Here is a 27,430-nt window from a genome sequence, read left to right on the forward strand (position 1 = left end):
TGAACGTTGGTTGTCCCATCTGTCCAATAATGCCCCGTCGCCTTTGTTTCCGTGAGAGACACGCCGCGTGCCTGGCCGGCCGGTCTCATCGTCCAGTCAGAGCCGCCCCCTATTGCCATTGTCATGCCTTCCATGCCTTTCCTTTCAGGAACGTTATGCAACGGCTTCAGCAACTCAAGGCATTCTGCATTCCTCGCCCGCATCCCCGTCCGGCCCGGAATCGTCCAAGCTGCTGCTCTATCGGTCCACGGCACCCCCATTCCAACGTCCGTGGTCGTTGTCGGGTCCGGCCAACGTCGAAGCCATCATCTAGGATGCAAATGGTCAAGATGCGGTGCCGTCGCCAAAATAGGTCCCCCGTCAGTGCTTCACCACCATGGATCCCGCCCGGGCTTTTCCCTCCTGTCAAGTTGTCAAACCGCCCCCTTCCCCCTCGACGGCGCCCGCGAACGGCGACGGCGCACTGTCGCTAATCGGAAAGGCGAGCGGGCGGGCGGGCGGGCGCCCATCTGTGATGCTACACTCTTTTTCGTTGCGTTGCGCGTGAAGAACCCCGCCCATAAGGCACCCCTGCAGTTTCCCACTTTACGGGAGATCGCCGGCCGGCATCTGGAGGGTCTCCACATCGGAGCCGGTCCCCGCTCCGGATCACGACGCCGGTCTCTTTTTGTGCACGGTGAATTTGCAACTCCACCCGACGGCGACGACTGCGTGTGACACTCTTTTTTTTTTTCCACACAGGCTTTTCCACACAGGGGAGTGGAGATACAGCAGCAAGGTGTATATGTACGGCATGCGAACTGTTGTGGCGGCCAAAAAAAAAAAAAAAAACATCTGACAGATGAGCGAAGCAGGGCTTGACTTCACTCCAACCCCGTAATCACCACTTCAGCCTTTGTACCGACGTCGCCCAAGTCCAGAAGGGTTTTTTGCTTACATTGCCCGTTTGTTAGAGTTGCTCACCTGGGTTGCCCACTCAGGTTGAATCACCCCCGCGAGCAAACCAGATCTGTGTTTTCGGTGACTGGGCGCCACCCATCTTGTGGAGACCGGTAGATAGAAATCATTGAGTGCCGTTGTATTTCTGAACTCAAATTGTCGTGACGTACTCCAGTCAGATACATTGTTCACTAGAACGAGACCTTCATTCTTTCTACCCCCATACTAACCAAGCAAGCCATGGTGTCCTCTCCCGCAGACTGCCAGAAATCCATCCGTTCTACGCACACAAACAATGCCTCGCTCATAGTCATTGTTTCCGGCAAGTATATATCCAGCTCGCTGCGTCCTGGCAGAATTTTTCCCCCTTTACCCAACTCGACAGGCTTGAAGGTAACAGTCCAGTCGACCAGCCAGTCATAACTGACCAAGTCTGCTTCGTTTCGGCTTTTGCTTTCTTCCTTCTTTGCGAGTTTTTCACATTAAAGGTAAGCTTTCTATTTCATTTTTCTTCCACTCAGCCTCTGCCAAGTCCGCTGCGTCTTGAGAGTGTCTTCTTTCCAGAGTCACCAGTCTCAAAGGCAAGCTTCCTATTTCCTTCTTTCTTTCTACCAACTACTGTCACTTTTATAACCAGCTCGATAGGAAACATCCTCTTCCTCACCTGATACGCGTTCTTGTCTGACAGGTACATACAGTCCGCAGCAGACAGCCAGGATGAACACACAGCAGGGCACATGGACACAGCAGCCGGGCTCTTGGACACAGCAGGTCCCCTATCCACAGCCTGGCTCTTGGACACAGCAGAGCTGGTCACCGCCGGGCTGCTTTTGGCAACAGGTGCCTGTAAAATGCCTCGCCCACGGTCAATCAATATGTCTTCCCTGCCAACAGTGGGTTCTTCGTTCCAGCCGGCCACCTCCCGTCCCGCAAATCATCACGGAGGGTCTCCTCCACGCAGTAAACCAGAGGCCAACATGTAGGCACTACATCAATTACTGCTGCGAGAGGCCGGATAACTGTCACTTCCCCCACAGACACATTCGGCGCTCGCCAGCACCTTCTGAGAAAGACATCTGCAGACACTGGTACAACAACGATGACGATATGAGCAGGTGTGGGTACGGCGTGGAAGAGTGTGACTTCCACCACCCTTACAGAAAGCCAAATGAACATCGTCTCCCCCTGGGCTCCTTTACGTGGAGGGGAACAACATACACCCCGACGATGGTGCCGCTAGGCTTCTCACCCCCGGTCAGCTATACCCAGGCCAGCTATACCCAGGCCAGCTCTCCTCAGGTCACTTCTACCCAGGCCACCTCTCCCCAGCCCGCGGCCTCCAGCACCGTCTCTCAACCCGAGCGCTGGAGCCAACAATGCCCGCTCCTGGACAAATGCCCAGGCTTCGGGAAGAGCTGTCCCCATAGGCACAGCGTCATTGCCTACGGCACCCGCCAGCCAAAGGCCGCCGATGACCGCGCAGTTGGCGATAGCAGCCAGGCAGCCCAGGATGACGCCAGCGACAGTGAAGCTGCTCAATCCGCTGAAGAAGACCAAGACGACAGTGACGACGACAGCCAATACGAAAGACCACCAAGTCGTGGTTGCTGGTCAGACGTCAGTGAAGAGGAAAGACCAAGTCTTCGGCGTACACGGTCAATGGAGTAGTTGCTCCCGCCGGCGGAAAAGATGACGAGATCGCTGACCAGGGGAGAAAGAGGGTTACTGGGACGGGACACACGTTACGATATGGATTTCTTCGAGCCCGGATTTAAGACACAGGAGCAGGCGGTCGTTTCGAGGGCATCTGCAGTTACTAGACTGCAGCACCGGTTTTCTTTGGGCACTGTTTTGGGCTATTAGTTTAGGATACCCGGCAGCCATACTGGCCATGCCTCCTTTTACTTGTATTTGTCGATTTACGCGGTGTTCGATGGCACATCATGGAGATAGCACCATCACGGCATTACTTGGCCGGAAATAAAATGAATTCATCAACTCCTCTTCTGTGTAAGCCCCGTGCCATGAACCAAGCACAATCATCGAGATGCCATGAAACAAGTGGCGTGAACCAACACCGTCGAGCAAGTGCCACCAGGCACCGCACAACCTCCTCCACGCCTGCAGCCCTACAGAACGCCACCTCCGCAGCAGAGTTTTCGCATCGGATACGAGAAATCGCGCAGACGGAAAGGTGCAACTCCTGCGTGGGGGCAGGCCGCAGAGGTGCAGAGTGGCTCACACTCAAGGTCTGCCTGGCAGCGCCCATAGGGCCTGGATGAGCAGACGGATGTTCACGGGTCGGGCAGGGAAGTGCTACGGGAAATCCAGGAGGTCTTTAAATGAATAATACATCACTAAGAAGCAGATGCCTAACAAAGAAGACTTGTTGATGATCTAAAAAGATGCTTGTGTCGATTCCCGATGCCAACGCTCTACACCCGACTCCGTGCGAAAGGAATGCTCGCGGCATCCACTGGGTAATCTGTATTTTACAACGGTACTCGCTTCATCCTCGCAGCTTCATCCTCACAGCGCCACCAACGGCTGCTGCTGCTGTTGTTCCTCCTGTCGCTGCTCACCATGATTTTGTTGTGCTTCGCTGGTTCCGTTCTCTGTTTCATTCCGTGTCTCAGCCGTCTCCTCATTTTGGGCTTCCGTGTTCTCGGCGTTTGCTGCTGCCTCCGCGGCGGCTGCTGCGGCTGCCTCTGCCTCCTCCCTCCGCTGACGCTCGGCGCGAGCCTCAGCTTCAAGGTGGGCAATGTGGCGTTCTGCAACGCCTGGAGCGATGCTGGCAAGGAAGAGCAGGCCCGCTCTTTCGAGCCGACGCACCTGATCCATGAGCCAGTTGCCGTTGTCGTGTCTGCGCTGGTCCACCAGTCTGGCGGCTGCGCGTGCTGGGTCGGGGCGGCCGTCTGCGCCAATGACGGCGTCTCTGGCTCGCACTGGCTCGTTGGGCTGATTCGGCGCAGCCAGGGGGATCAGATTCTCCATATGACGTCTGACCGGGCCCACGGCCTGGTCGAAGAAGCCGTTGAGCAGCCCCGTGTTCAGGACAAAGATGCTAAAGGCGATGAAGACGACCGTGAACCATCTCGACCAGCTGGCGTTGGGCGACGTAAACCACCACACAAAGAGACCGAGTCTAACGATGAGCCAAAAGTGCGGCCACACCTGCGCAATCAGCGGGGCGATGCCAGGGTTGTTGGGATGCGCCGGCACGGCGGCAATGGGAGGCTGTCCCTGGGGATGAACCTCCGGCTGCGGCGGCGCCTGGACGGGCTCGGCAGGTTGAGCAGGCTGGTGCTCGTCCTGCTGCGCTTGAGGCGTGGCGAAGGTCGGCCACGCAACGTGCTGGGGCCGGCCTCTCATTCTGGCGAGGGCCGACGCCGTCTGATGGAAGGTTGAAATCGGCTGGTACGGCATTCTAGTTGTAGGGGTATAGTATGTCTCTAAATTGTTGTTGATAAGAACGGCACGCGGGCCCTGGGGAGAATTCAAAATGTAGACCTCGGGGCCGCTTGGTGCTTGGCGCTGCACAGAATGTCCGCTGCCGCCGCTGACGGACCGCGCGGTAGGGTCGGGCGTGGCCCGTCTGCTGCTTGCCCTGGAGCCCGGGGGACAGAAGGGGGTGGAGACGCCGACGGAGCCGTTGGCGAGGGACGTTCCTGAAGCGCTCCTTTGCATGGCGTTGGTCATGGCAAGCGTCGCCTGGCCGGCGTCGGCGCCTCGCAAGATGTTCTGGACCTCTGACGCTGACAGCGGCGTCGTGCCGGGCTGCCCGTGAACGTTGAGCGTGCCGCCAAGAAGCGTCTCGTTGACAGTCACGCGGTACGGCTGGCCGTTCGGCATGACGCCCTCCCTGACGTAGGTGTGCGTGTCTGGGTTCGCCGGGCTGACCCGGCCGCGCGTAGGGTCGGCAGGGTTCGCCGGCGCGTTGGGGTCACCGATGCCGTGCAGACCGAGAGACGCCCGGAGGGACTGGTTGTGGTTGATTTGCTGGTTCATCTGCTGGTTGGCCATGGCTCTGTTCATGGCCTCTCGCTGCAGCCCGTTCATCCACGCCGCCATGCTCTGGTGCTGCTGCGCCTGCATCTGCTGGATCTGCTGCAGCGACAGGTTCGAGGGTATCTGCGAGGGTGTCGGGAAAGGCAGCGGGTTCGACGTCGGGGGTATTGGGGTGCGCCTGGTGAAGGCTGCCGCCGTTGGCTGACTGCCATGCGGGAGCGCGTGGCCGGGGTTCACGGGGACGTGGAATTGGGCGATCGGCGGCGCCGGGCTTGAGCCGCGAGCCAGGGCCGGTGTCGGTGTCGTCGAGCGGTGCGTCTCCGCGACGTCTCGGAGAACCAGGTGGATGGTCTGCTGGTCGGTGTTGCGAATCTACTCGGTCAGCATCGCGCACAGCGTCAGCAGGGGCGGGCCAGCTTACGACTTCCTCGCCGATGACGTTCAACAGAGTGTCGCCGTCCTGCGACAGGGGCCGTCCCCGATAGATCAATCGCTGCTGGGCGTCGGTCGGCTTCAGAGGCAGGGCCTGGCGGATCTTCTCCTTAACCTGGCGGACGGTCGTCGAGGCCGGGAGGCTTGGGAACACCAGGGGCCGGCCGGAGCTCGCGGCGGTCGACGGTGACAGGACCTGCAGGTTTACGGACAGGTGGTCGGAAGCGGCCTCTGGCGCAGGCTGCGCGGTCGAAGACGAGGCTTCAGACGCCATGTTGACGTCCTATCGGTCATGCCACGCAAAGCGCAGCGCGGCAGCTCGGTCGAAGCGCTGTGATTGTCGGCGGGAGAGGTCCGGTGTGGTTGCGCGCGAGGACACGATTCTCATGTCACCGTGCCGTTGGTACTGGAAATTTAGGACATGTGTTGCCCTCCGACTGCAGACGGCAGGAGGTAGCTCAGGTACAGGACCCGCTGGCCTCACTAGGACGGAGTACGTACCCGGTCCCTGGGCGCCGGAAAGCCCGATCCATGCGTGCCTGCCCCAATCGGGGAACGGTGACAGTTGGATTATGTAACGCGGATGAGATGCATCTCACCATGAGGCCCAATCGTTTGCATGTCACTCACGTCGGGGTGTTTGTTGTGAAGCATAAGTCCATTTGATGAAGCTATTCTAAGTATACTGTGATCCTTGGCTTCATCCTCATTTTTGCTTGACCCTGAATTCATCTTTCTGTCTGCCCCGTCTCATCAACGGCCTCATTTCGAACCCACATGATTCATGACAACTTCCCTCCCTCGCTCGCGTGCTCCCACTCTTTGAGGAGCCAACGCACGCCGTAGCAGTGCTTGACGTGCTCAGCAAAGTCCGTCTTCGCGTATGGCCTGGAGGCTGCGGCTTCCAGGACAATGTGAAAGTACTGGTTCCCTCGCAGCTCCGGTGGTATCAGGTGCTCCGGCACCGGCGGCATCGTGTTGAAACATGCGTTGCTCAGCTCCACGCATCCTTTGCAAAAGTGCCCATGGTCAGCGCCAGAGCCGGAGACGAAGGGCATCAGAATAGCCGCCATGCCCTCGAAAGCGTCCTCGACTCTGTAGGAAAACGTCGGCATCGAATGCTGCAGCTTGTGTGGCAGCCTGCCAAGCAGATTCAGGTCGCAGCCGGGCGGTCCCAGCCTGAGGTGATACACGTCCCAGATGAAGTCATCCTCGTCGGTATCCATCGTGAGCATCGGCATCAGCTCAGCCAGCTTCTCCTCTGAGGAGTCGTGGGTCCGAAGCGCCAGTTGCTTGAGATGCTTCACGCTGACCAGCCGGAGTGGTTTTGACCAGGTTTTTGACGTCCAGTATCCATAGTCTCCCGGGAGAGTATGCATGACGGGAATTTCGCTCAATTGCTCATCAGTGAGAGAGAAGCACCTCCGCGCCAGGCTTTCCGTCGTCATCAGGAACGAGCGATTCAGCATCAGGCACGACTCGCAGACCCTCTCGCAGGTAGGCAGATACAGAAAGTCGCCAAATTGGAAGCATGAGGCGCATCTTTTCGACCTCAGAACACATCGCAGGGACGATGCCGGGTGATGACGGATGAGATTGGTCTTTGCGAGACCGACCAAGACGTCCGGCGCGTGCTGCATCATCTCTGCAAATGCCGGCAGGCCTTCGACGGTGTCCTTGGCTTTCCTCGAGGTGCGGAGCAGACGTGAGAGTGATCGGAAGTCGAGTTGCTCCATGAAGAGAAGCAAGAGCTCTGTGGGGAAGCAGTCAAGCGTTCCGAGGCTTGAGTGACGGGACCCCAAGGGTAATGTCGACGGTCTCGCGGTTGTGTCTCGCTCATCGAATTGGATGCAGTGGATTTTCTTGATGTTCTCATGGTGATCGAGCTGTCTGATGGTCTGCTCCGAGAGCGCCAGGGGAAGAGCCTCGCAAGCCATTGTAAGAGCGGGTGAAGTGTGAAGGTTGATTGGTGAGTGCGAATGCGGATGTTGAGAGGTCCTTAAGTTGCCAGTTGGTTTACACACCAATGAATTTATCGAAAAGGTACCCCAGATCTGATCAATCAAGTCTTCGCTCTCATCCGAACGGGATCTTAGACAGCTTTACGATGGGAGTGGCAGCAAAAGGGGCAGAAGAAATTTGTGCCATCTAGATAGATTGATGGCGCAGCACGAACGCTCAGAAAGGAGCCAGACCAGGAAGACGCAGGAAGAGGGACCCTTGCACGCAGCTAAATGATGGACTTTTCAGCTGGCAACAAGACAGCCTCACAAATGCCATTGCCAAGTGAAATTCGCTAGTTTTCTTGATATTTCTTTTTCTCGAGTCCCTTGACAAATAATTCTTCATGTTTTACACTGTCTTACGAGCTGAGGTCTTGGGGACTCGTAGCCACGTTCATGCTCAAGTCATAGGTTCGTGAACATTTACCCGTGGGAAAGGACGAAAACTCAATTGAATCCATTAATTAACACACAATCTTCAATTGAGCCATTTCGCACTACAATTCTTTTTTTTTATTTTATTTTTTTATTTACCACAGGGATATGTCGAATAATTTCATGGTGTTGAAGTTCATTTTATGCACATTTCCAAAAACAGACTAGCGCCTTCACATGGTTCGCGCTGCGTCATGCCACAGCTAAAGCTCTACCGGCAAGATCTCAGCAGAAGCCTCGCCGCCCGCCCCAGCGATTTATCGTCCCGCAAACCCGGCAGAGGCTCGCGGTTCGAACCCCCTCGACCTGATTGAGGCTTCCCAACACACGATGGCCACGCTGTACGCGCGACCGAGCCAGCTGCGGGCCAACCTCCTCCACGGGCCCTTCTCCTCGACCCGTTTCTTCTCCCAACACCACCACCGCCCGCGCTTCTCCGACCGCCTGCGGTTCGCCCTCAAAAACTCCAAAGTGCAGTGGTACCAGATCCCCGTGGGGGTCGGCATCGGCTTCCTGGGTCTCGTCCAGTTCTACAAGGTTTCGTCGCGCGACCGAGAGAGCCAGGAGAGGAGCGAGGTCCAGGATGCGCCACCCAAGAAGCGCGCAAAGATCAGGCCAGACGGCCCATGGCAGGTCCAGGTCATGTCGACGCTGCCCCTCAAGGCCATCTCGAGGCTCTGGGGCCGCTTCAACGAGCTGACGATCCCCTACTACCTCCGCGTCCCCGGTTTCAAGCTCTACTCTTGGGTTTTCGGTGTCAAGTGAGTCGAGATTGCCGCCGTGAGAGGACGCTGCTAACCCTTCGACAGCCTGAACGAAGTCGCCGAGCCCGACCTCCACGTGTACCCGAACCTCGCCTCCTTCTTCTACCGCACCCTGAAGCCCGGCGCCCGTCCCCTCGACCCGAACCCCCACGCCCTGCTCTCCCCGTCCGACGGCAAGGTCCTGCAGTTTGGCCAGATTCAGGGCGGCGACATTGAGCAGGTCAAGGGCATGACGTACAGCGTCGACGCGCTCCTCGGAAAGAACACCCCCAGCTCCAGCGTTGCCAGCGGATGGACCACGCCCCAGGAGGCCGAGCAGAACGTCTCGTCGGAGGAGGACCTGGTCAAGACGGACGAGGAGTTTGCCCGAGTGAACGGCATCTCCTACACCGTGCCCAGCCTGCTGTCCGGCGCCGCAATGTCCCAGCGGGTCGGCTCCCTCAAGGACGAGGCCGCCGAGCCCCCCTCGCCGTCTGCCGTCTCCGAGGTCCGCGCCGACCTCGCCCTCGGCGAGAAGCCTTGGTACCAGCTGCTGTCCCCCGAGAACAAGACCTCCCTTTACTACGCCGTCATCTACCTCGCCCCCGGGGACTACCACCGCTTCCACTCCCCGACGAACTGGGTCGTCGAGCGCCGCCGCCACTTCGCCGGCGAGCTCTACAGCGTCTCCCCCTACCTCCAGCGCACCCTGCCCGGCCTCTTCACCCTCAACGAGCGCGTCGTCCTGCTCGGCCGCTGGCGCTACGGCTTCTTCAGCTACGTCCCCGTCGGCGCCACCAACGTCGGCTCCATCAAGGTCAACTTCGACCGCGAGCTGCGCACCAACAGCCTGACCACCGACACGGCCGCCGACCGCGCCGCCGAGGAGGCCGCCAAGCGCGGCGAGCCGTACCTCGGTTTCGCCGAGGCCACCTACGCGTCCGCGAGCAGGGTCCTCGGCGGTCACGCGCTGCGCAGAGGAGAGGAGATGGGCGGCTTCCAGCTCGGCAGCACGATTGTGCTGGTGTTTGAGGCGCCCACGGAGGGCAAGACGGCAGAGGGCAAGAACAGCGGCTGGAGATGGGCCGTCGAAAAGGGCCACACGGTCAAGATGGGCCAGGCGTTGGGATACATTGACGAAGAATAAATGTTCAAAAGGCGGATGTAAACATATATAACGACATGTCAAATGATACAACACAATTGATACAGATCTAAAGGAATGTGTGGCGTCGCGAAGGAATTGGATCCCGGGGGTTGTCAGATGCTTAATTCAGCCACACGGTTTCAATTGGTCGCGCAAAATCGCAGATGCAAGTGTAATCATCCAATGCGTAAATTCATTAATCGCGCTAATCTATAAACCAAGCGGCCGCTTGTGTAACTCCGCCGAATGCTGCTGTATCTTTTACTTGCACCGTCTGTCTATGCACATCTAAGAGCTGAAGGTCTTGAAGATCTCCTCAATGGGCTTGAAGTCCTTGGGGCCGGCGTCGCCGGTCTTGCCGCCAAAGACGAGCTGGGCGTTGAGCTTCCAGCTGGCGGGGACCTTCCACTCGGCGGCGACCTGCTGGTCGACGAGGGGGTTGTAGTGCTGGAGGTTGGCGCCGAGGCCCTCGGCCTCGAGGGCGGTCCAGAGGACGAACTGGAGCATGGCGTCGGACTGGGTGGCCCAGCCGGGGAAGCGGTCGGCGTAGAGCTGGAACTTCTCCTGCATGCCGTTGACGACGTCCTGGTCCTCGAAGAAGAGGACGGAGCCGGCGGCGCCCTTGAACATGGCCATCTTGCCCGCGGTGCCCTCCCACTGGTCGGCGGGGACGATGGCCTTGAGGACGCCGGTGGTGATGTCCCAGAACTTCTCGTGCTCGGCGCCGTGGAGGACGACGACGCGGTTGGACTGGGAGTTGAAGGAGGAGGGCACGTTGGCGAGGGCCGTCTTGACGATCTCGTCGATGCGCTCCTTGGAGATGGGCAGGTCCTTGGATAGGGGGTAGTAGGTGCGGCGGGCCTTGACGGCGTCGAGGAAGGCGTTGGCGTTGCCGGACATTTTGAAGGTGGTTCGGGTGGTGGAAAAGGGTCTTGGGGTTGTGGTTGTGGTGGTGAAGAGTGGACGAGCGAGTCTGCGAGTTGCTTGGAATGCTGTTCGGCTGATGGAGATCATGGTTCTTTCCTATTCTTGAGAAGAGAGGAAGGCCTGCTTGGTTATATACTGCGACCTGAGCTGCTGCTGCCACCTGTTTTCCGGAGCGTCTCAGAAACCATTGGAAACCCCCCACATCGACAGCGCAGCAACCAGCATGAGAGCTCCAAGATGGCGGGGTTCTAACGCATTGGATCCTACCTAGGCAAACTTGGCTCCATTCTCCAGCCGGGCCTTCAGGCGTCCCGATCATCAGACGGGGAACCTTAGACGGAACTGGGACCCCCATCGCGGGACTGTCGCCCATGACTGGCGGCTTTGCATTGCGCTCGGGCGCGCGGTACCGGGAAGCGTGCCTGGGCCTGGAGGCTGGCCGCTGAGCAAATGGTGTGGTAATCAGGGATTCGATTACCAATGGCAGAGCAAGCACGCAAAGCACGCAAACCACAATCGATAACGTGCTCCTGCCCCGTCAGAGAGTGTCTCCTCTGGCGGCGGATCTTTTTTCGACTGCAGCAGCGGCGCTGAAGAAGACGATCCCTGTCGGTTCCTGCCGCTTGGCTTGCTTGGGCAAGGCGGCGATGACAAAGCGGGCAGGCCGCGGCTGACATCATTCTTTTGGCGGGGTACCTGCTCGTTTCCTCAGAGGTAGAGTCTGTATTCTTCAGCTCACCTTACTCGCCATCGGCCGAGTTTCGGTACAGAAACTCTACCGATTCATTCTTGAGTTCTCTGTTCAAACCCGGCTAAAAAGCAAAAGCGGATGGTTAAGCGACGAACAGAAAGAATGGCCCGGCTGGGCGACCGCGCGGGATCGCGAAACGACTGTGTAGTGCGCACCCACGAAAATTCTAGAAGGGTGCCCCGCGACCCCCAACACCCCTCGCTGGGCGGTGAGGGTACCACCACACCTTCAGTCATCCATCAATCAGCTTCCACGCCTCCAACCTCCCGCCAGATTCAAGCGCCAATACTGATGGCAGGCCCTACACTACCTTGGCCATGCGCAGCGGCTGCTGCACCACTGTTCTGGATGTCCCGCTGCAATAAGCACCCTAATGAACCCACCCACTGGGAGCTCGTTGCTTGGGCGACCTGACCCTCACGATCATCGAATGATGCCCGCGGCCGCCAGCCTTCGGGCGGTGTGAACTTGGGCCGCGAAGAATGCCTCCCGTGCTCTCTCCCGCGCGGCTCGGATACGTCAGAGCGACCCGACGACCGTGCCTGCATTCACACAAAGACGAGCCGCATGCTTACATATCTGCAGATGCAGCCGTCTGAAGGATATGTAATCGTACCGCGCGATTCAATCCTCAGCGCATCGCTCTTCTCGTCAAGCTCCCCTCCCTTCCGCGCGCGCGCAGTCTCCTTTGGGCAGGGAATGGTGGCGCTCGATGACTGGCAGCTGAATAAGCTCCCGCGCGGGACAATCCACCACACCTGAGCCCAGCGCCCACATCTCGATGGCGCCGGTCGTGCTGTGGCCACGGACCCACAACTGGCTTCTGTTGGCGGCCATAGCCGGAATCAGTGATCGGAGGGGGCGCGGGTTGGGTTCCGATTCGGAATTATAATCGTTTCCCGCCGGAATTACAATAACGGGACGACGAACTCGGTCCGAAGGCCGTCTGATGTCGAGGCCGGAGCACTCCAGCGGCCGGTCACCAAGGGGGCCTTGGACGGAGACATCCCGTTGGTCAACCACGTTTGAAGCCGGCGTCCGGAGTGTGGAATGCCAGCGTGCGCCCCCGGTCTTGGCGCCGGTCACGAGGCTTCACGATCCGGAACACGGCCTGTGGGACGACCAAACGGCCGGTCTTCCGGATGGGTGTGATTGGAGTGCGGCCTCGGTGTAGGAGTCGGCGCCGGCACACCTAGGCTAATCCCACCGGCCGGCAGTGCTCACCAATTTCGGTGATGATGCTGAGCCCGACCCAGCGTATGTCCGCGATGCGGAGTACTAGTGACAATTCACCGAAGGATGCCTCAGCCACGACGGTTGATGAAGCCGTTCCAAGTAAACTCCGAGGCCGGCTACTTATTCACGTGAATCACGCATGAGATGTACAACAGCGTCGCTTAAGAACCAGTCAATGATACTGCATATGTACTCAGCGCTCAGCATTAACGCCTGATCCAACGAATGCTTGCCAGTGGCCCAGGGCCGTCTTAGATGCAACCCATAGCCAGTAACCCCGTGTAAAATCCCTGTCTCGCAACAGTACAAATCTTGCCGAACAAAAATCAACCCACCCGAAACGCCGTCTAGGTGCTTTTTCCCGCGTGGTATGTTAACCCCCCCATGCTCTCGTATTTTATTTTTCGTCGCCAGGCGCGGCTGGATGCTTTTAACATCTTACGTCCGATGACCGAAGCCGTTCCCCGAAAAAGCCGAGTTCGCGGCACAGCAGTGATCGACCGCATCAGCAGTCAAGCGCCCCATTCATAAACCGCTTGCTCCCCGAGTCACACTCTTCGGGACATGCGGGCACTGCGTCTGCATATAAAGGTTGCGGCCCCGCCCTACCACGTCTCGGCGATGTACTGGCCGGCCTCCTTCTTCAGCTCCCAGTACTTCTTGGCCTCCTCCCGCTCCAGGTTGCCCTTCTGCATGGCCACGTCGACGAGCGCATCCTCGACGCCCTCGCCCATGCCCCTGGAGCTGCCGCAGACAAAGACACGACCGTCGACGGCGTTGGCAATGTACCAGACGAGGTCCGCCTGGTTGCGCACCTCCTCCTGGACGTAGCGGCTCTCACCGCGACGGCTCTGCACGACACGCTTGACCTCGTCTTCGTGCACACCCCACTCGCCGCTGTAGATCTCGTCGACGAGCGAGTCTCGGATGCCCTGGAGCACCCAGACCTTGTTGGCGCAGTTGGCCGTCTTCAGACGACGCTGCACGAAGCCCCTGAAGGGCGCGATGCCGACACCGGCGCCAATGAGCAGCATGGGGCCGTCGGACACGAACTGCTTCGCGAGCGGGTTGGCCATGAGGCCCTTGAACATGGGAATGTACACCTCGGGCGTCTCGCCGGCGGCCTTGGCCTTGAGCCATCTCTGGGCCTGGCGCTCAAAGAAGCCGGAGCCGATACCGGTGCGGAGACCGCGACGCCAGTCAGCAGTCTCATGAACCGTGACGGCAATCTCGATCAGCCGGTGGACCTTGCCGTCGCGCGTCTTATAGGCGTCGTGCGGGTCGTTGGAGAGCGAGTAGAAGCGGGGCATCAGAGGGTTCAGGACCGACAACAGCAGGTCTAGGGGCGGGTGCGAGCTGGGGAATGCGTTCAAGAGCTGGGACAGGGAGACATGCGGGCCGGTGCGGAAATCGCAAAAGACGCCCTGGCCCTCGGCGGCGCAGAGGTAGGTCAGAAGCTTCTTCTCGTTGGGGTCTGCGGCGTACTCGGCCAGGATGCGGAGGAGCTGCTTGGTCGGGGGGTACGACTGGATGTCGGAGCACCAGGTAAGCAGGTCACGGCGGGTCGTGGCCATCTCGCGGGCCTGGTCGTCGCCCCAGACGGTCGGCCAGCGGCCCCGGGTCGTCTTCATGAGCACCGGCTTGTCGCGGATGAAACGGGGAATCATCAGGGCATCAAAGACGTCATCGACGCAGGCCTTGTCGTTGGGAGCCATCACACCGATGGCGCCGCCGACTCTGAAGTCCATGTCCTCCTCGCCGGGGTAACTTGTGATGTCGAGGTCGAAGTGGTAGGTGCGCTTCTCGGCGCCGGGCTTGGTCAGCTCGCGGGTCGAGTCGATGCGGGCGGCGTAGACATGGTAAGGCGGGTGCGGCTGCACGAACTTGGGCGGCTCCCTCGTTGTGTCGATGCCGTCGAGAGTAAAGTCCTTGAACTTGCTCTGCAGGGTGGCGAGGTCGTCCTTGGGGGCGTCAGCACCCAGAGAGATTGCCGAGTCTGTCGGCGAGGGCACGTTGACGGTGGACCTCGGTACTGGCTCGAAGAAGACGGTCTGCTCGGGCATCTCGGCAATGTTGGTAAGGGTCGTAGGGATCTCGCCAATCTTGAGCGCGAGAGACTTGTAGGCGTCATTGTCGGGGAAGGTGATGGCCTCGTACTCGACGCCCTCTTTCTTCTTGCCCAGCTTCATGCAGCAGCCGCCTCCGCAACATCTCTGGATCAGCTCGGCGGTGGACTCGCCGGTGATGCGCTGGATGTCTGCAGGGCTCTGAGCAATGAGGCGTGTAGAAGCGCGTCGTCTGCGGGGAGGCTGAGGCTCTTCATCTTGATCCTCTGACTCCTCGGAGTAGGTAAGCGAGGGGGCAGCCGAGGGCGCAGAAGGCTCCTCGGGAATGCAGCCGCTGGTAGAGCCAAGCAATGACGAGGCCATGGCAGTGGTGGCCATTGTGCTGTGCATCGCGAATGTGTTGTGGTTGTGGTTGTTTAAGTGGCGGATGTGACGACCTACGCGACTGTGGTGTGCGACAGGGGGGTTGGAGATTTTCGCGTGGAGGATGGCGTAAAGTGGTCGCGAGTGGTGGTAGTGGTGGTAGGATCGGGGGGCGGATAGTCAGTAGTTATTTAGCATGCTGAGGCAGCGTGGGTGTATGTGTGTGTGTGTTGACGTTTTCGTGCAGTGCGTGCGTGCTTGGTGACTGAAACCGGTGGGTGATATCTTGATCAGATAAGTCTGATCAGATAAGCGGAAGTCCGTTGTTATATCAGCGAGGGGAAGGGAAAGGAGGGAAAGGTTGATTCAGGCGGGAGGGAAGGAAATAGATGTAAGGTTTTGGAGGCGTGGAGGTCGATGAGGTAAAAACGGAGAGGGCCCGTCTCTGGCCTGGGAAAGAAAATGGCCCTTGAATTTGTCGATCTCCAGCCGAGGACGTCGTAGCTCCTCGTACCCGTACAGTACCAAGTTGATTCTGATTTTTCTTGCCTTTTTACGCAGCTGGTATTTTTCTTGCAGCGACGAGGAGGCAGAATGCAGGCAATGGGCATCGGCAAGGCGACGGAGGGGGCAGCAAGGAAAAATGACAGTCGAAAAGTCTCCGTTTTTGGGCAGACTGGGGACCCTGGAGTGCCCCAGTTAGGCCTAGCCGCCACCGGCGTCGACGAGCGGACGATGGTACCGTGACCCTCGACTGGCCGCAGCCGGACAGTGTCCTGATCTTCGGAGGGACACTGTCTGTCCCCGAGCACCTTCGGGGGCTTCTTCCAGCGTCCACAGCGCTGTATCGGTAGACTTTTTGGGGCTTCTTGGCGGCGGTGGGAGTGGGCCGCCGGCTACCATGCATCGGGCTGGGCTGGATTAGTGGGCACTTTAATGACACCAACGACCTGGCATGATGACCAAGGGATTCGCCGAGTTGTCTGATGTATTACACGAGCACAAAAAGCAATACGGCAGGCTGAATATGGCCCGCCGCATTCCAGCACAGGCGCCATCGTCAGCATTTGTCTGTGCTGTGTCACAGTTATCAATCGCATCGCATCAGTGCGTGTCTTGCCTTTGCTTGGAAAGGTGAAGAAGGTGCAAGGAGCATGAGGGGCCAGGACGACGTGTCCGATGTCGCTTCCATGCCAGTGATAGAGTTGGCTACTGCGTCAAGTTGGGCAGTCATGCTCCTGCTGCTCCTGCTTCCGTAGACGACTGCCATATCAGCTGCAGCCACTGCCATCCGTCACTGCCACAAATAACCTAAACCACGGACTATGGCAAGTGCATTGGATCGGTGCTCCTATCTTTTCTCCTTCCACATTCCGATCCGCTCCTTCCACCCCACCTGTCCCCTTTTCAGGGCAATTACCCGCGCCTCATTGCCCCTTTGCCGGCTGTTCTTGCCCGGGCAGCTCCTGCTCACAGTGCAGAAACCAGCCGGGCGTGCCCTTCCCCCATTCTCGAAAGCCAACCGAGGCGTTCTTGCCCCGAGCCGGCAGCCGGGAAGAATTAGAGTCACTGTGAGGTGCCTTCCACACCCACATTTGTTGAGGTGGGCAGTCACTGCTGCTGCACCGCAGTGGACTCGTCCCGCACCGCTGGAAAATGCGACGACTGGCATCTCGCGAAATCCAACATCGGCACCAACACGGTGAACAAGCGTGTGGGGTTCTGCCATCACCAGATGCGCTAGACTTCAACATGCTGCACTCCGGGTTCGCTGACCATTGAGACGACGCCCATTTCGCCATTCCCCCTCTCAATCACGCTCTCCACGATGCTCTGCCTGCCATCTGCCGCCGCCATCTCAGTCGTGCAGCCGCTACGCACGATGAGGTGGCCGCATCCATGATCCTCCACCTCATATCTAACGAATACGCCCTAATTCAGCTCCGCCCGAGGAGCAGGAGCACTCCGTCGACGGTCAAATGGGACAGGGGAAGAGGAGCTCCGTCTTGCGTCTTCTTTTACCGTCCCCAGCATTATTACGCTATCGCAACGTCGCCGGCATATCAACATGCCCTACGTACCACGCTACGCACTCCCAATCTATACCGTACAGTGTGGCCCAGCACGTTGGATCAGCCACCCCGACGTCGTGTGCTCCCTCGGTTGCAGACGGTACGGTTCGTCCGGGACAGCGGCCCCCCCGACTTTTCCCATGGGCTCAGCCCCGTGTGTCGACGAGGCCACGGCTAATGAAGCAATCTCTCTCCGCGCACCACGCTCGTTCGATGACACGGCACTGACAAAAATCACAGGTCAATATCCTATTCATGCTCCCTCACCGCTCACCGAGCATCAAACGATAAACACAAGCATAACCAGTTGCTGGGAAATCTCTTCCACTGTCAGACCACTACCCGTCCCATTAGCCGTTGAGTCGCCACTGGATTCCGTCACTTTCCACCCCCGATCCAGACCCTGGACACTGTCTCGCACACTGTCTTCCGATGCCAGTCGCGCAGTGGATCTCCGTCTGATGCGTGCCAATTGTTGCGCATCAACCGTCATTCCACGGCCCAGCCCAAGCACCTTCGACGGCAGTGTTGGCGCACCGCTGACGAAAGAAACCCTCGGAATGCGACGCTGCACAACCGCGGAAGGATTGGGGAAAATTCGCCGGTTCGCGCAGAACGGCTGCTTGGTACGGACACCCAGCCCGCGACCGAACCGAGCAATTCCGTCCTCGACCCTCCACGTGCCCTTTGCTGCTCCAGTGCCGCTCCGCTCAGCACCCGTATCTCGAAAGTGGACGGCAGCTGCCACTCTTGCAGGCTCGGCTCCGTCGGTGTCCTCCGCCGTCCGCTGCCGTGATAAGCTACCCGCGCGTCACGCATCCACGTCACAATCCCTTCGTCGAGCGCATACGGCATCCGCTGCCAACACAAACATCACACGCCAATCGAGTGGCCGCTCCAGACCGAGGATCGCCGCAAACAGGTCCAATTGCCAAACGGAATGCCGACCCTGGCGTCCGATCCCTGTCCGTGACCTTCGTCTCATCACCCTGTCTACTCAGGTTTGACTTTCTTTTGGTCTCTGGTCAAACACGAAGCCACAATCTTATCGCCCGTTTATCAATCTCATCAAATCAATCGCATCTAATCTGATTTCATCTCCGACACCGGTCACACCGCAACTCCCTGAAGCCACGTCAATCCTCCCAACGCAAACGCCAAACCTGAGATTCTGGGCCTGTCGTGGCCAGGACCCGCTCGTGTCTCCTTACGCCAAGTCACTGTCGCATCCTCATTTCTACGCGTTTGTCGACGCCGGCCTGGGCTAGCTGCTCCACAAGACGGTTCGCGGCCCAGCGACACGGCATGGGCAAGCATGGGTTCGATCTGATAACTTTATTCGCTTTTCTCTCATCAAACTGATTGCCCGATCAACGCCTCGCTACTACGGCCACCCACCCAACCGCTCACCTGATCGGAAAGCAAGTTTCCACCGTAGCCCTGTCTCACGCGCCCAACCACATTTCGCCGGCTCGCAGTCCTGCTTCCCCGGTGCCCCAACTGGGCTTCAGACTTTGGAATAGAATCTTGTTTGCGGTTGCAGTAGGAGCTGAAATTTTTCAAACGACAGCCAGAACTGTCGTCGGGCATATCGCTTCTAGTCGACGTCAGCCGCATACCTCCAATCGACGTTCCCGTGCTCCCAATGCCGGTCTGCAGCGTCGTTGCTTTTCTCGCGCCCAAGACCGCATTCGAAAGCACCTGCTGTGTAGCCATCACGTCAAGTTGATCCCAACAATCAGACCCCTGAAATCATCGGGCCTCCCTGTCCGCCCCAGCATCCTCGTCTTCACACGTGAAGCTCCCTCCAGACAGCCCACCGGTCCGTCGATCTCTCACAGTGCAAAGAAGTGCCACTTGACTCTCCACACCGATGGGAACGCCGCTGTGAAAAGCACGCGTTCCTGCGTTTCCGGGGACGTTGTCCTAGCTGCCGGTCTATAAAGCCCCCTAGCTCGAACCAAGTCTGGCTTTATTGCGACCGCTGCCCGGTCATTTCGGGTCGCTTCCGGGACCGCTTGTCTGGACTCACACGATGCCAGCCTTCCTCTTCCAGCCACTTGGTTGAAACAGGCTGTCGTCAAGCCCCTGGCTCGCAATCATTTCGACACGTCTGGAGAGCTTCTGGAAGCCGGAGAACCGAGATGACGGTCACATTCGTCGATCTGGCCTTCCCATGTACCGCAGGCGTCCTCCGCCCATCGACCGATCAAACTCGGACCGAGCAGCTCGGGATTCGCTATAGGCTCGGCGAAACGATTAGATTACTGCGCTGGCGGTGCTGGTTAGCAGATGTTAGCCCGGCGATGCGTCCGTGGCACGCTGCTCGAAGAAATGTTGCAACTGGCAAACGGATCAGTTCGTTGATGGCTGTAATTCCAGTTCCAATGCCGCCGGTTGGTTGTATAGCATGGGGAAAGGAGGCATCTTGCGCTGCCCCATCATATGCCGAGGCAACCGCTGTTCGATTCGCCGCGTACCACGGCGCCAATCTGGCTTCATGTGTGAAAGGAGTTGCATTGATACAGCAAGTATCAGTGGTTGCTGAGACCAGGAAGCAAAAACAAGCACCCCTCGCCACACACTGGCATGGAAGCTCGGGCTTCTTCGTCTACGACCTTCCTCGATTTATTTACTGCCTTGCATTTCCGAAGAAGAGACGGAATTGCGAGTCAACATATGCACGTCGAAAGTCAAGCCTGACTAACGGAACGCAGAGGAAAAAGCAAGCACGTCGAAAATTCTCGGAACAACAGCTGCAGGGTGGTATGATGCTTTTGCGCCATCCAGACCTGCATAGGTCTGTTACATCCCGTTCGTCCAGAGTCATCAGCACTTGTGTTCATCAAAAGTCGTTGATGTGTTGATACGGCCGAGCTGCCGACCCGAGCCATTCCGATGAGGGACTCCCGGGCCGCGGCCAAGTTGTCAAGTGGCGGCTGAACGAAATGAAGGCACTCAATTCAGCAGTCGGGAATTGATGCTCCGGTCGTTGGCGTGCCCATGCGTCACCACCACACGCCAGCCGCAGGACGTTGTGAGGACATGTCCAAAACCATTTCATCTGCTCAGGTCGACAGCCCTGTCTTTGAACAGCCACGGAGGCCATGCGAGTGCAGGGCGGCCGGAAACCGAAGATGGCTGCGATCCAGGAATAGCACCCTTCAAAGACGCGCGTCCCCACATTCTACGCGGCAGCCGGATCGTCTGGAGGCACGAGAACAGCAGATAATTCTCCGACAGTGAGGAGATTTGCGTTTTGCTCAATGGTCGAGCTGGCCCGTGTCGTAGAAACCCTTTCCAGCCGTCCCAAAGAGCGGTGGTTCTCTTCCCGCATTGGTTCCCGCAGTCAGGGTCTCACGGGTCGCGCGACGCACCATCGTGGGCCACGAGTCGGTGAGTTTTTGACACGAGCGTAGAAGAAGGTTTCCTCGATCACGTTTTGTTCTTTGGAACCACACACAAAACTGCCAGTAGGCATTGACTGTCTCGACGGCGCGTCGAGGCCTCTGTTTTGAGACGGCACGACGCCGTCACAAGCTTCGGAACCCAGTCTCAAGTTTAACCAAGCCATCGGGTATTGTTTCCACCCGCAACAGCTCGGTCCCAGTCAGCCCGTCCCCCGAGTCAGGCCCGGAAGGCGCCCGAATATCAAAAAAGAACAACGCAAATCATGAGACGGACCTCACGCCCACGACGCCGTCAAAAAGCTGGACGATCAGGGAATCGAACCCTGGACCACTCACATGCTAAGCGAGTATTATACCACTAAACCAATCGCCCATAGGATGATCTAGCCCGGACTTGAACCGGAGACCTTCAGTGTGCCAGGCGAGGGCATTCGGAGAAGCGCTCGACCTGTTAGACTGACGTGATAACCAACTACACCACCAGACCGGTTGTCGTTGAAGGCCTGATGGGCAGGGAACCACTTAGGGCAGCGCATCGCGAGCTACCTAGGCGGTGGGCGGAGCGGATGGGTGGGGTCCAGGGTCCAGGGCTAACGTCGAGATTCCAGATGGCTGGGAGAGAAGACGGCCGAACTCGAGTCTGAAGAGAGGATGCAATCGCAAGTTGAGTTGTCTCTGCTCTTGTGCCATACCTGCAGGAGGCTGGCTCGGCCATGTACACACCTCGACAGCTCGTCGAAGAGGTTGCAAAGACAGTCGTCTTGCACGACTAATGACATGGGCGATGTGGGCAAGAAGTGGAGGGAGGCATTATATCGCTCACTGCGTCCGGCAACTCCCGAAGATCGTGGCGGACATAGCTCAGTTGGGAGAGCGTCAGACTGAAGCGGATCACGATCCGAGAAACTTCATTCAATCAATCTGAAGGTCGTGTGTTCAATCCACACTGGCCGCATCTTCATCTTTTGCCAAACGCGCATTCTCTTTTGGAGCATTCGTTGTGGGGCCAAGACGTTTTTGTCAAACGCCGTTTCTGGAAACATTTTTCCTCGGCGTGCGTGCGTGCGGCTCAATCACCTGCGGCAACGTCACGGCCGCTGTTTTGATACCGGGCCAGACCGTTCCTGTGGCTGAGCCGCATCGAATAAACAAACCGGCTGGATGGCGACAGACGAGGCGACGCGAGGCTGGTTTATTTTTGTGCTGTGCCGTCATCAACCTGCGTCACCAGCGAATCAATATTGCTCGTCCGGTTACGTAGCCGATACTTGGGATCGGGTTCAGATGCAAAAGTTCAGGTGTGTTCGTTTGGATTTCCATTTGAGGGAAAGGCGCACAATGCCATGTCGAGAAGGCATCCCCCAACGAGTCCGGTCAGTGCCCTCCACAAACATCAGCCCAAGTCGCGCATTGTAGCAGTGAAGCCGCGAGACAATGTCTATCGGAAACTGTTGCGGGCCATCTGACCAAGGCGCAGGACGGACCGACGGCGGCCGAACCGCTTCTTGTTTTCAGATCCAAACCGTTTGCCAGTTACATCGCAGGTCGTTGGTCGGCACTTGAGACTGCGAAAGAAATCCCACGGGGTTTTGTGCACGCACTCCTCCTCGGAGCCGACGACGGCACCGCTCCCGCCTTTGGGGGGCTCAAATGTGTAACTGCAACAAGCTTCTCGCCGGATACCGTCTTGGCGGAGAGAGACCCGCATGGTCATGGGGAGCTGCAGCATAATAGGTGAGCATGTTTTTGGACGCCCATCACTCGACGACGGCCCCGACGATCCTGAAGCGGGGTTCCAGGAGAACCAGAACGACGACCAGATACAGGCCGCCTCCCTGACGTGGACTGCGTGTCGTACGCGCTCAAGGTTGCGGGAGCCAGGTTCCTAGCGTGTAGATTACCGTGCAGATCCATTCGATTCCTCATTGTTTGGAGAAGGAGGGCGGCATGCACACGCGGCCACCAACGCAAACCGCCTGGCCTGAAGTCCGGTAGCAGGTGGGCAGGCAACTGTGCATCGCCATCCCTGCGGCTCGTTGCTGCGGCGGCGGCGGGCAGTTGCTAGAACACATGGATGGAACGAGCCGGCGACGATGACAGGCAAGCAAACAGCTAAGCATTGCGGGTTGTCGTTTAATCCTGCCTTGCGGAGGGTGACCCCTGTGCCTATTCTTGGACATCATCTTGGCAGGCCATGCGTTTCTCTTGGAGGCCGAGGGCAGCGAGGCATTGGATAATGTCGCTCCTGCTGGCGTACTCAGGAGCACGGGGACTTTGAGGTGCAGGTTTGATCAGTCGCAGGGAATGGGGATGACGACGGCGCCCATCCAAGGCCCTCCTAACCCCTCCAGGGCGGACGGAGACAGCGACGCCCATGCCCATGGCGGCCGCAACGACAGCCCAGCGGCAGGTTCCGAGACGCAGGGCTGTTGATATGTCGTGGGATGCTTGATGTCGTTTGTACGGCAGCGAAGGCGTCTGGGGAGCGGCTCAGGCGAAATCCTTGGGCCGCGAGAGATGTCGGACTCTTTTGTTTAGAGTTTAGAACTTGGCTTGCAGCAAGATCTATAGGCTGGTTCATTATCGAGTGTGCGAATCTCGGGTTTGCCAGAGACGTTGCGTTGCATTGGTGGGAGGGGGGGTCAGAAGGAACAGGACCAGGGCAGATCCGAGGGAAAGGAGGTCGGCGCAAGCGTCGAAGAAGCTTACTGTGAAGCGTATAGTTGGTTCCTGGGAGTCGTGGGCGGCGCTTCGAGAAGGTGGGTTGAGGTCAGAAGATGGTCGGAGATGGGATGATTGTGGAGGAGTTGCGCTACACTAACAATTTCTGGCGCGTCTCGGCCAGTAAGCGAGCCGAGAAAGCCCCTGTCGGGCCAGCATCCGTGCCAGAAGGGGCAGGTGGGGAAGGTACACTAAGGTATCCCATTGGCCGCGATGAGGCTGAAGGACACTTGGGGGTAGGTACTGTAGGGGCTCTCTCTCGCCCCTGGGATAGGGATTACCTAAGACGCCTGTCTGAGACGTCGGTACCTCGCATTTTGGTTACAGAATACCTTATCTTGATCTTTATCTTATCCGATCACTTACTCCATCTACCTTGCTTGACGGAGGAGACCAACAACGGCTGGCACAAAGACCCTATGCGGATGATTCTACTGCGCCTGATTGCCACAGCGCAATGACGGCTAATCAAAACATCCGCATCAACAGCAGCAACATGAACATGTCTGGGGCTCTTTTTCTCTTTCGAGGCACGGGGTGGGCAGCAAGCTAAAAATCCGGAGGTGGCTGCTCCCGAACGACTCCTGTTGACCATCCATGTTTCAGATGCGCCTGGCAAGTCCGCGAAACCGCCAGAGACGCCCAAGGAAGCAGAAGTCGATCACGTCCCAGTCGGTCCAAACTCCCAAACCCTCCAGATTTCACCCAGCGTGCCCGGCCCAGGCGCAAGGTCAAGCTTAGCGGTCCCTGCCTTTGTCCTGGGTCCTCCAGGTCACAGGTCGCTAGGCCGCCGCCCCGATGGATACCGATGGGAGGAGGTCGGGAATGGCTTGCGTAGCGTCCTGCGCTGCTGTCGGGAAGGAAGCGGGAAGGCCTGCTTTGCGTTGCATGTCGTCTGTGTTTCTGGTGTGTGCACTTGCGCGCGCCGCCGTTGCTGCTGATGCAGGGTACACACTGCGATGCAAACAGGCACGCGCAGACAAGCATCGATTTCCGACTTTTATCCTTTTTTACCCCTTCCCTCTTTTTGTCTTTCGTTCGTCTTTTGCTCCTTGGGTTTCACTTTTATCATTGTAGAGTCCCGTCCCTTTGCACCGTCATTCTCGTCTGGGCTTCTGATTTCTTCCTGGACCACGGGTAGCACGACGGACACGGTCAACAACGCTCATCAAACCGAACTCGACGACGACGCTGGACGACGCTTGCGAGACAAATAGAGAAGAAGAGACGGGGACGACGGACGGGCAACGCGGCCACAGGAACTCGGAATCCCGACTTGGACAGCCGTCATTCGTCCTTTTTGACTTTTCCCACTTCCTGGAGCCGCCAACCTTGACGCCATCGCATCGTCGACCCTCCGCAGGGCCTGGCCGGGTACTCTTGGATTCTAATGGCCAATGTCTTGGAGGCATATCTAAGTCGTCGCCATACTTCCCTCTCCGCCCCGGGAAGTCTCCACCAGCAGACGACTCTCATTGCGACCTGATCTCGATCCGAGTTTCGACTTTACCGCCTCGCTGGCGTTGTACCTTTTTTTCTTCTGGTCGTGTTGGCGTGTTGGATTGATACCCTGTTAGATTTGCTTTTGAGGATTGCTTTCTTTCCCTTCATCCAGCATTCCGATGAATCAGTCAACCACAATGTCGTCGATGCCCATGGAGCTCAACCTGCCCCAGGTGGTGCCGGGGGGCAAGCACATCAGCTACTACGTCGCCATCAGCGCGATGCTGGTGGTCGCGTGGCTGCTGCAATCGCGGAAGCAGAAGCTGCCCATGCCGTTCTACAAGGCGGCAAAGACCAAGTGGATGTTTGACGCGGAGACGTTGATTCGCGACAGCTATGGCAAGGTAAGGCTCTTCGATTGCGCTGGCGGTGATCGTGGCTGACTGTGCACTTAGTTCCGCGATACCGTCTACCAGATCAAGGCGACAGAAGGCCTGCAGGTCCTCATCCCCGCGCGACTCATCGGCGAGCTGAGAAGCCTGCCTGAAGAAGTCCTCAGCGCGACGGAGGCCGTTGACGAGGCCATGCTGAGTCGGTACACCAACTTCACGCTGGGCCCCCACGCGGATCTGCTGTCGACTCTGGTCCGATGCAAGCTCTCGCAGAATCTGGCAAGGCTCGTGCCACAGCTCAAGGGCGAGCTCGAGTACGTCGTCGCCACCGAGTTTCCCGACTGCAAGGGTATGTCGTGCTCCAAACCTTGTGTGCCACGGTTCGTGCTAACCAACCTTAGACTGGACGCCGGTTAAGTTCCAGCCCTTTGCGCTGCGAGCCATCGCACGGATCAGCGGCCGGGCGTTTGTGGGATCTGACATCAACCGCCAAGAGAAGTGGATGGACATTAGCATCAACTTTGCCATCCACGTCTTTGTGGCCGTGGTCAAGATGCAGCTCTTCCCGGAGTGGGCGCGGCCCGTCGGGCAGTACATGGTGTCGGAGCTGCGGCAGATCACCAAGGACATCGACCTCGCGAGTAACATGCTGAAGCCCGTCATCGAGGAGCGGCTGCGGGATCTGGAGATGCCCAGCTGTGAGCAGACCCCCGACGACTTGATCCAGTGGCTCGTAGAATCGCTGCCTGCAGAGGAGAAGACGGATATCAGGTCCCAGGCGCACCTGCAGCTCATCCTCGCGGCGGCGTCGATCCACACGACAAACAATCTCGTCACCGACTGCATCTACGACCTCGCAGCCAACCCCGATGCGCAAGAGATGCTTCGTGAGGAGGCGCGGCAGGTGCTGGAGGTCGAGCACGGGTGGGCGAGGAAAGAAAGCATGGCCAAGCTGAAGAAGCTGGACAGCTTTATGAAGGAGACCCAGCGCCTCGCCGGCAACATCAGTGAGTGGCAGTTTTGTTGTTATTGGTGCACCAGACTAACATGTCGCAGCCTCCTTCATCCGCAAGGTCATCAAGCCGATCGACCTGTCCGACGGCACCCACCTGCCCTCGGGCACCAAGCTGCTGGCACCGCAGGCCGGCATCTCGCACGATGAGCGATACTTTGAGAACCCAGACACGTTCGACGCGCTGCGCTTCTACAAACTACGACAGAAGTCCGACGAGGACGCAAACAGGTGGCAGTTCACCAGCATCAGCGATACCAACATGAACTTTGGCGCCGGCAAGCACGCATGTCCGGGCCGCTTCTTCGCAGGGAACGAGATCAAGATGATCCTGGCGTATTTCCTGCTCAACTACGACATCAAGCTCAAGGACGGCGAGACGAGGCCGAAGCCCATGGTCATGGTAATGAGCAAGTCGCCGGATCCCAACGCGGAGATTCTGTTTAGGCGACGGACGGTGGCGTAAGGGGGCACGAACAACAAAGGATAAACCAATCTCCACGGAGGAGACGGTAATTAAAAAAAATTACACATACGAACCATGGACAGTATTCCGTGCACACAGACACAAACACACATCTTTCCGGCGTCGGGGCCTGGAGCTCCTGGGTCTTGGATAGGCTAATTGTAGGCTACTACCCATGGAGGAGATACCACTGTATATTAACCACAACAGACATACCATATCTAGTCACGCCAAAAAGGCGACATTAGAGGCGCGAGCGGTTGTTTAGTGCGCGTTGGCCTACGGGCGAATACATGAGTTGCATTTCATCGCGGCAATGTGGTGCAGACGGGAGGATGTCTCGCGGTGGATCATAAGCCGTGATTTCCGCGGCTCAGTCATCAAGCCTTGTTGGCTAAGTGGTATAGCGCCTCACTAGTAATGAGGAGATCGGGTGTTCGATTCACCCACGAGGCAACAGCCTGGAGCATCTCCAACCGGCCGACGATTTCTTTTTGCGAACATACGATGCATTCTTTTTGGTGTTCTCATCTAACGAGAACCAAAGCTTGTTTCATTTTGACTCCCTGAGCTAAAAACTGCCTTTTAGAGTTAAGCAAGCCGCTGCCGCGCGTTTCCCCACCTCTCTCGCACGTTTCAAAAAGCTTCACAGCAATCGCGTCTTGCTTCAAACCACACGCTCACCGCCCCAAGCCAAGCCAGTCCCGGCTAGGTTGCCGTACAACTTGCGGCAGGCTCTGCAATACCGATTCTCTTAAGGAAAAGCGCTTTGCTTGCAGCGCGAGCAAGCTAGCTGACCCGCTTGATCGGTTCGTAGGGCTGGGGCGAGCGATACAAGACATTCTAGCTTGCCGGGGGCCCCCG

General features: G+C 58.1%; 7 protein-coding genes across 7 annotated transcripts; 3 read left to right on the top strand and 4 right to left on the bottom strand.

The window, feature by feature from the left end:
* Positions 1–2,166: 2,166 nt before the first annotated feature.
* Positions 2,167–2,607, top strand: CGGC5_v005233 (uncharacterized protein; the record flags this gene model as incomplete). Its single annotated transcript, XM_032033602.1, has 1 exon — positions 2,167–2,607. The coding sequence occupies one exon, from the start codon at positions 2,167–2,169 to the stop codon at positions 2,605–2,607; it is 441 nt and encodes a 146-aa protein (XP_031893452.1).
* An 861-nt stretch (positions 2,608–3,468) lies between these two features.
* On the bottom strand, positions 3,469–5,653 carry CGGC5_v005234 (uncharacterized protein; the record flags this gene model as incomplete). The annotated part of the gene is made up of 2 exons (XM_032033613.1): positions 3,469–5,319; positions 5,369–5,653. The coding sequence occupies 2 exons, from the start codon at positions 5,651–5,653 to the stop codon at positions 3,469–3,471; spliced, it is 2,136 nt and encodes a 711-aa protein (XP_031893453.1).
* Positions 5,654–6,161: 508 nt separating this feature from the next.
* On the bottom strand, positions 6,162–7,316 carry CGGC5_v005235 (uncharacterized protein; the record flags this gene model as incomplete). The annotated part of the gene is made up of 1 exon (XM_032033624.1): positions 6,162–7,316. The coding sequence occupies one exon, from the start codon at positions 7,314–7,316 to the stop codon at positions 6,162–6,164; it is 1,155 nt and encodes a 384-aa protein (XP_031893450.1).
* An 831-nt stretch (positions 7,317–8,147) lies between these two features.
* On the top strand, positions 8,148–9,707 carry CGGC5_v005236 (Phosphatidylserine decarboxylase proenzyme 1; the record flags this gene model as incomplete). The annotated part of the gene is made up of 2 exons (XM_032033635.1): positions 8,148–8,578; positions 8,627–9,707. 2 exons carry the CDS (start codon positions 8,148–8,150, stop codon positions 9,705–9,707), a joined length of 1,512 nt encoding a protein of 503 aa, XP_031893451.1.
* A 288-nt stretch (positions 9,708–9,995) lies between these two features.
* On the bottom strand, positions 9,996–10,607 carry HBN1-1 (putative nitroreductase HBN1; the record flags this gene model as incomplete). Its single annotated transcript, XM_032033646.1, has 1 exon — positions 9,996–10,607. The coding sequence occupies one exon, from the start codon at positions 10,605–10,607 to the stop codon at positions 9,996–9,998; it is 612 nt and encodes a 203-aa protein (XP_031893444.1).
* A 2,619-nt stretch (positions 10,608–13,226) lies between these two features.
* CGGC5_v005238 (putative FAD-binding protein) lies at positions 13,227–15,065 on the bottom strand (the record flags this gene model as incomplete). Its single annotated transcript, XM_032033657.1, has 1 exon — positions 13,227–15,065. One exon carries the CDS (start codon positions 15,063–15,065, stop codon positions 13,227–13,229), a length of 1,839 nt encoding a protein of 612 aa, XP_031893445.1.
* A 9,828-nt stretch (positions 15,066–24,893) lies between these two features.
* Positions 24,894–26,791, top strand: ATR2-9 (Cytochrome P450 monooxygenase ATR2; the record flags this gene model as incomplete). Its single annotated transcript, XM_032033669.2, has 6 exons — positions 24,894–25,100; positions 25,152–25,437; positions 25,490–26,095; positions 26,145–26,503; positions 26,650–26,727; positions 26,777–26,791. 6 exons carry the CDS (start codon positions 24,894–24,896, stop codon positions 26,789–26,791), a joined length of 1,551 nt encoding a protein of 516 aa, XP_031893522.2.
* Between the last annotated feature and the right edge of the window lie 639 nt (positions 26,792–27,430).

This window comes from Colletotrichum fructicola, assembly GCF_000319635.2.
Source record: "Colletotrichum fructicola Nara gc5 chromosome Unknown KSG_Nara_v1_contig03, whole genome shotgun sequence".
Taxonomy (NCBI): Eukaryota; Fungi; Ascomycota; class Sordariomycetes; order Glomerellales; family Glomerellaceae; genus Colletotrichum; species Colletotrichum fructicola.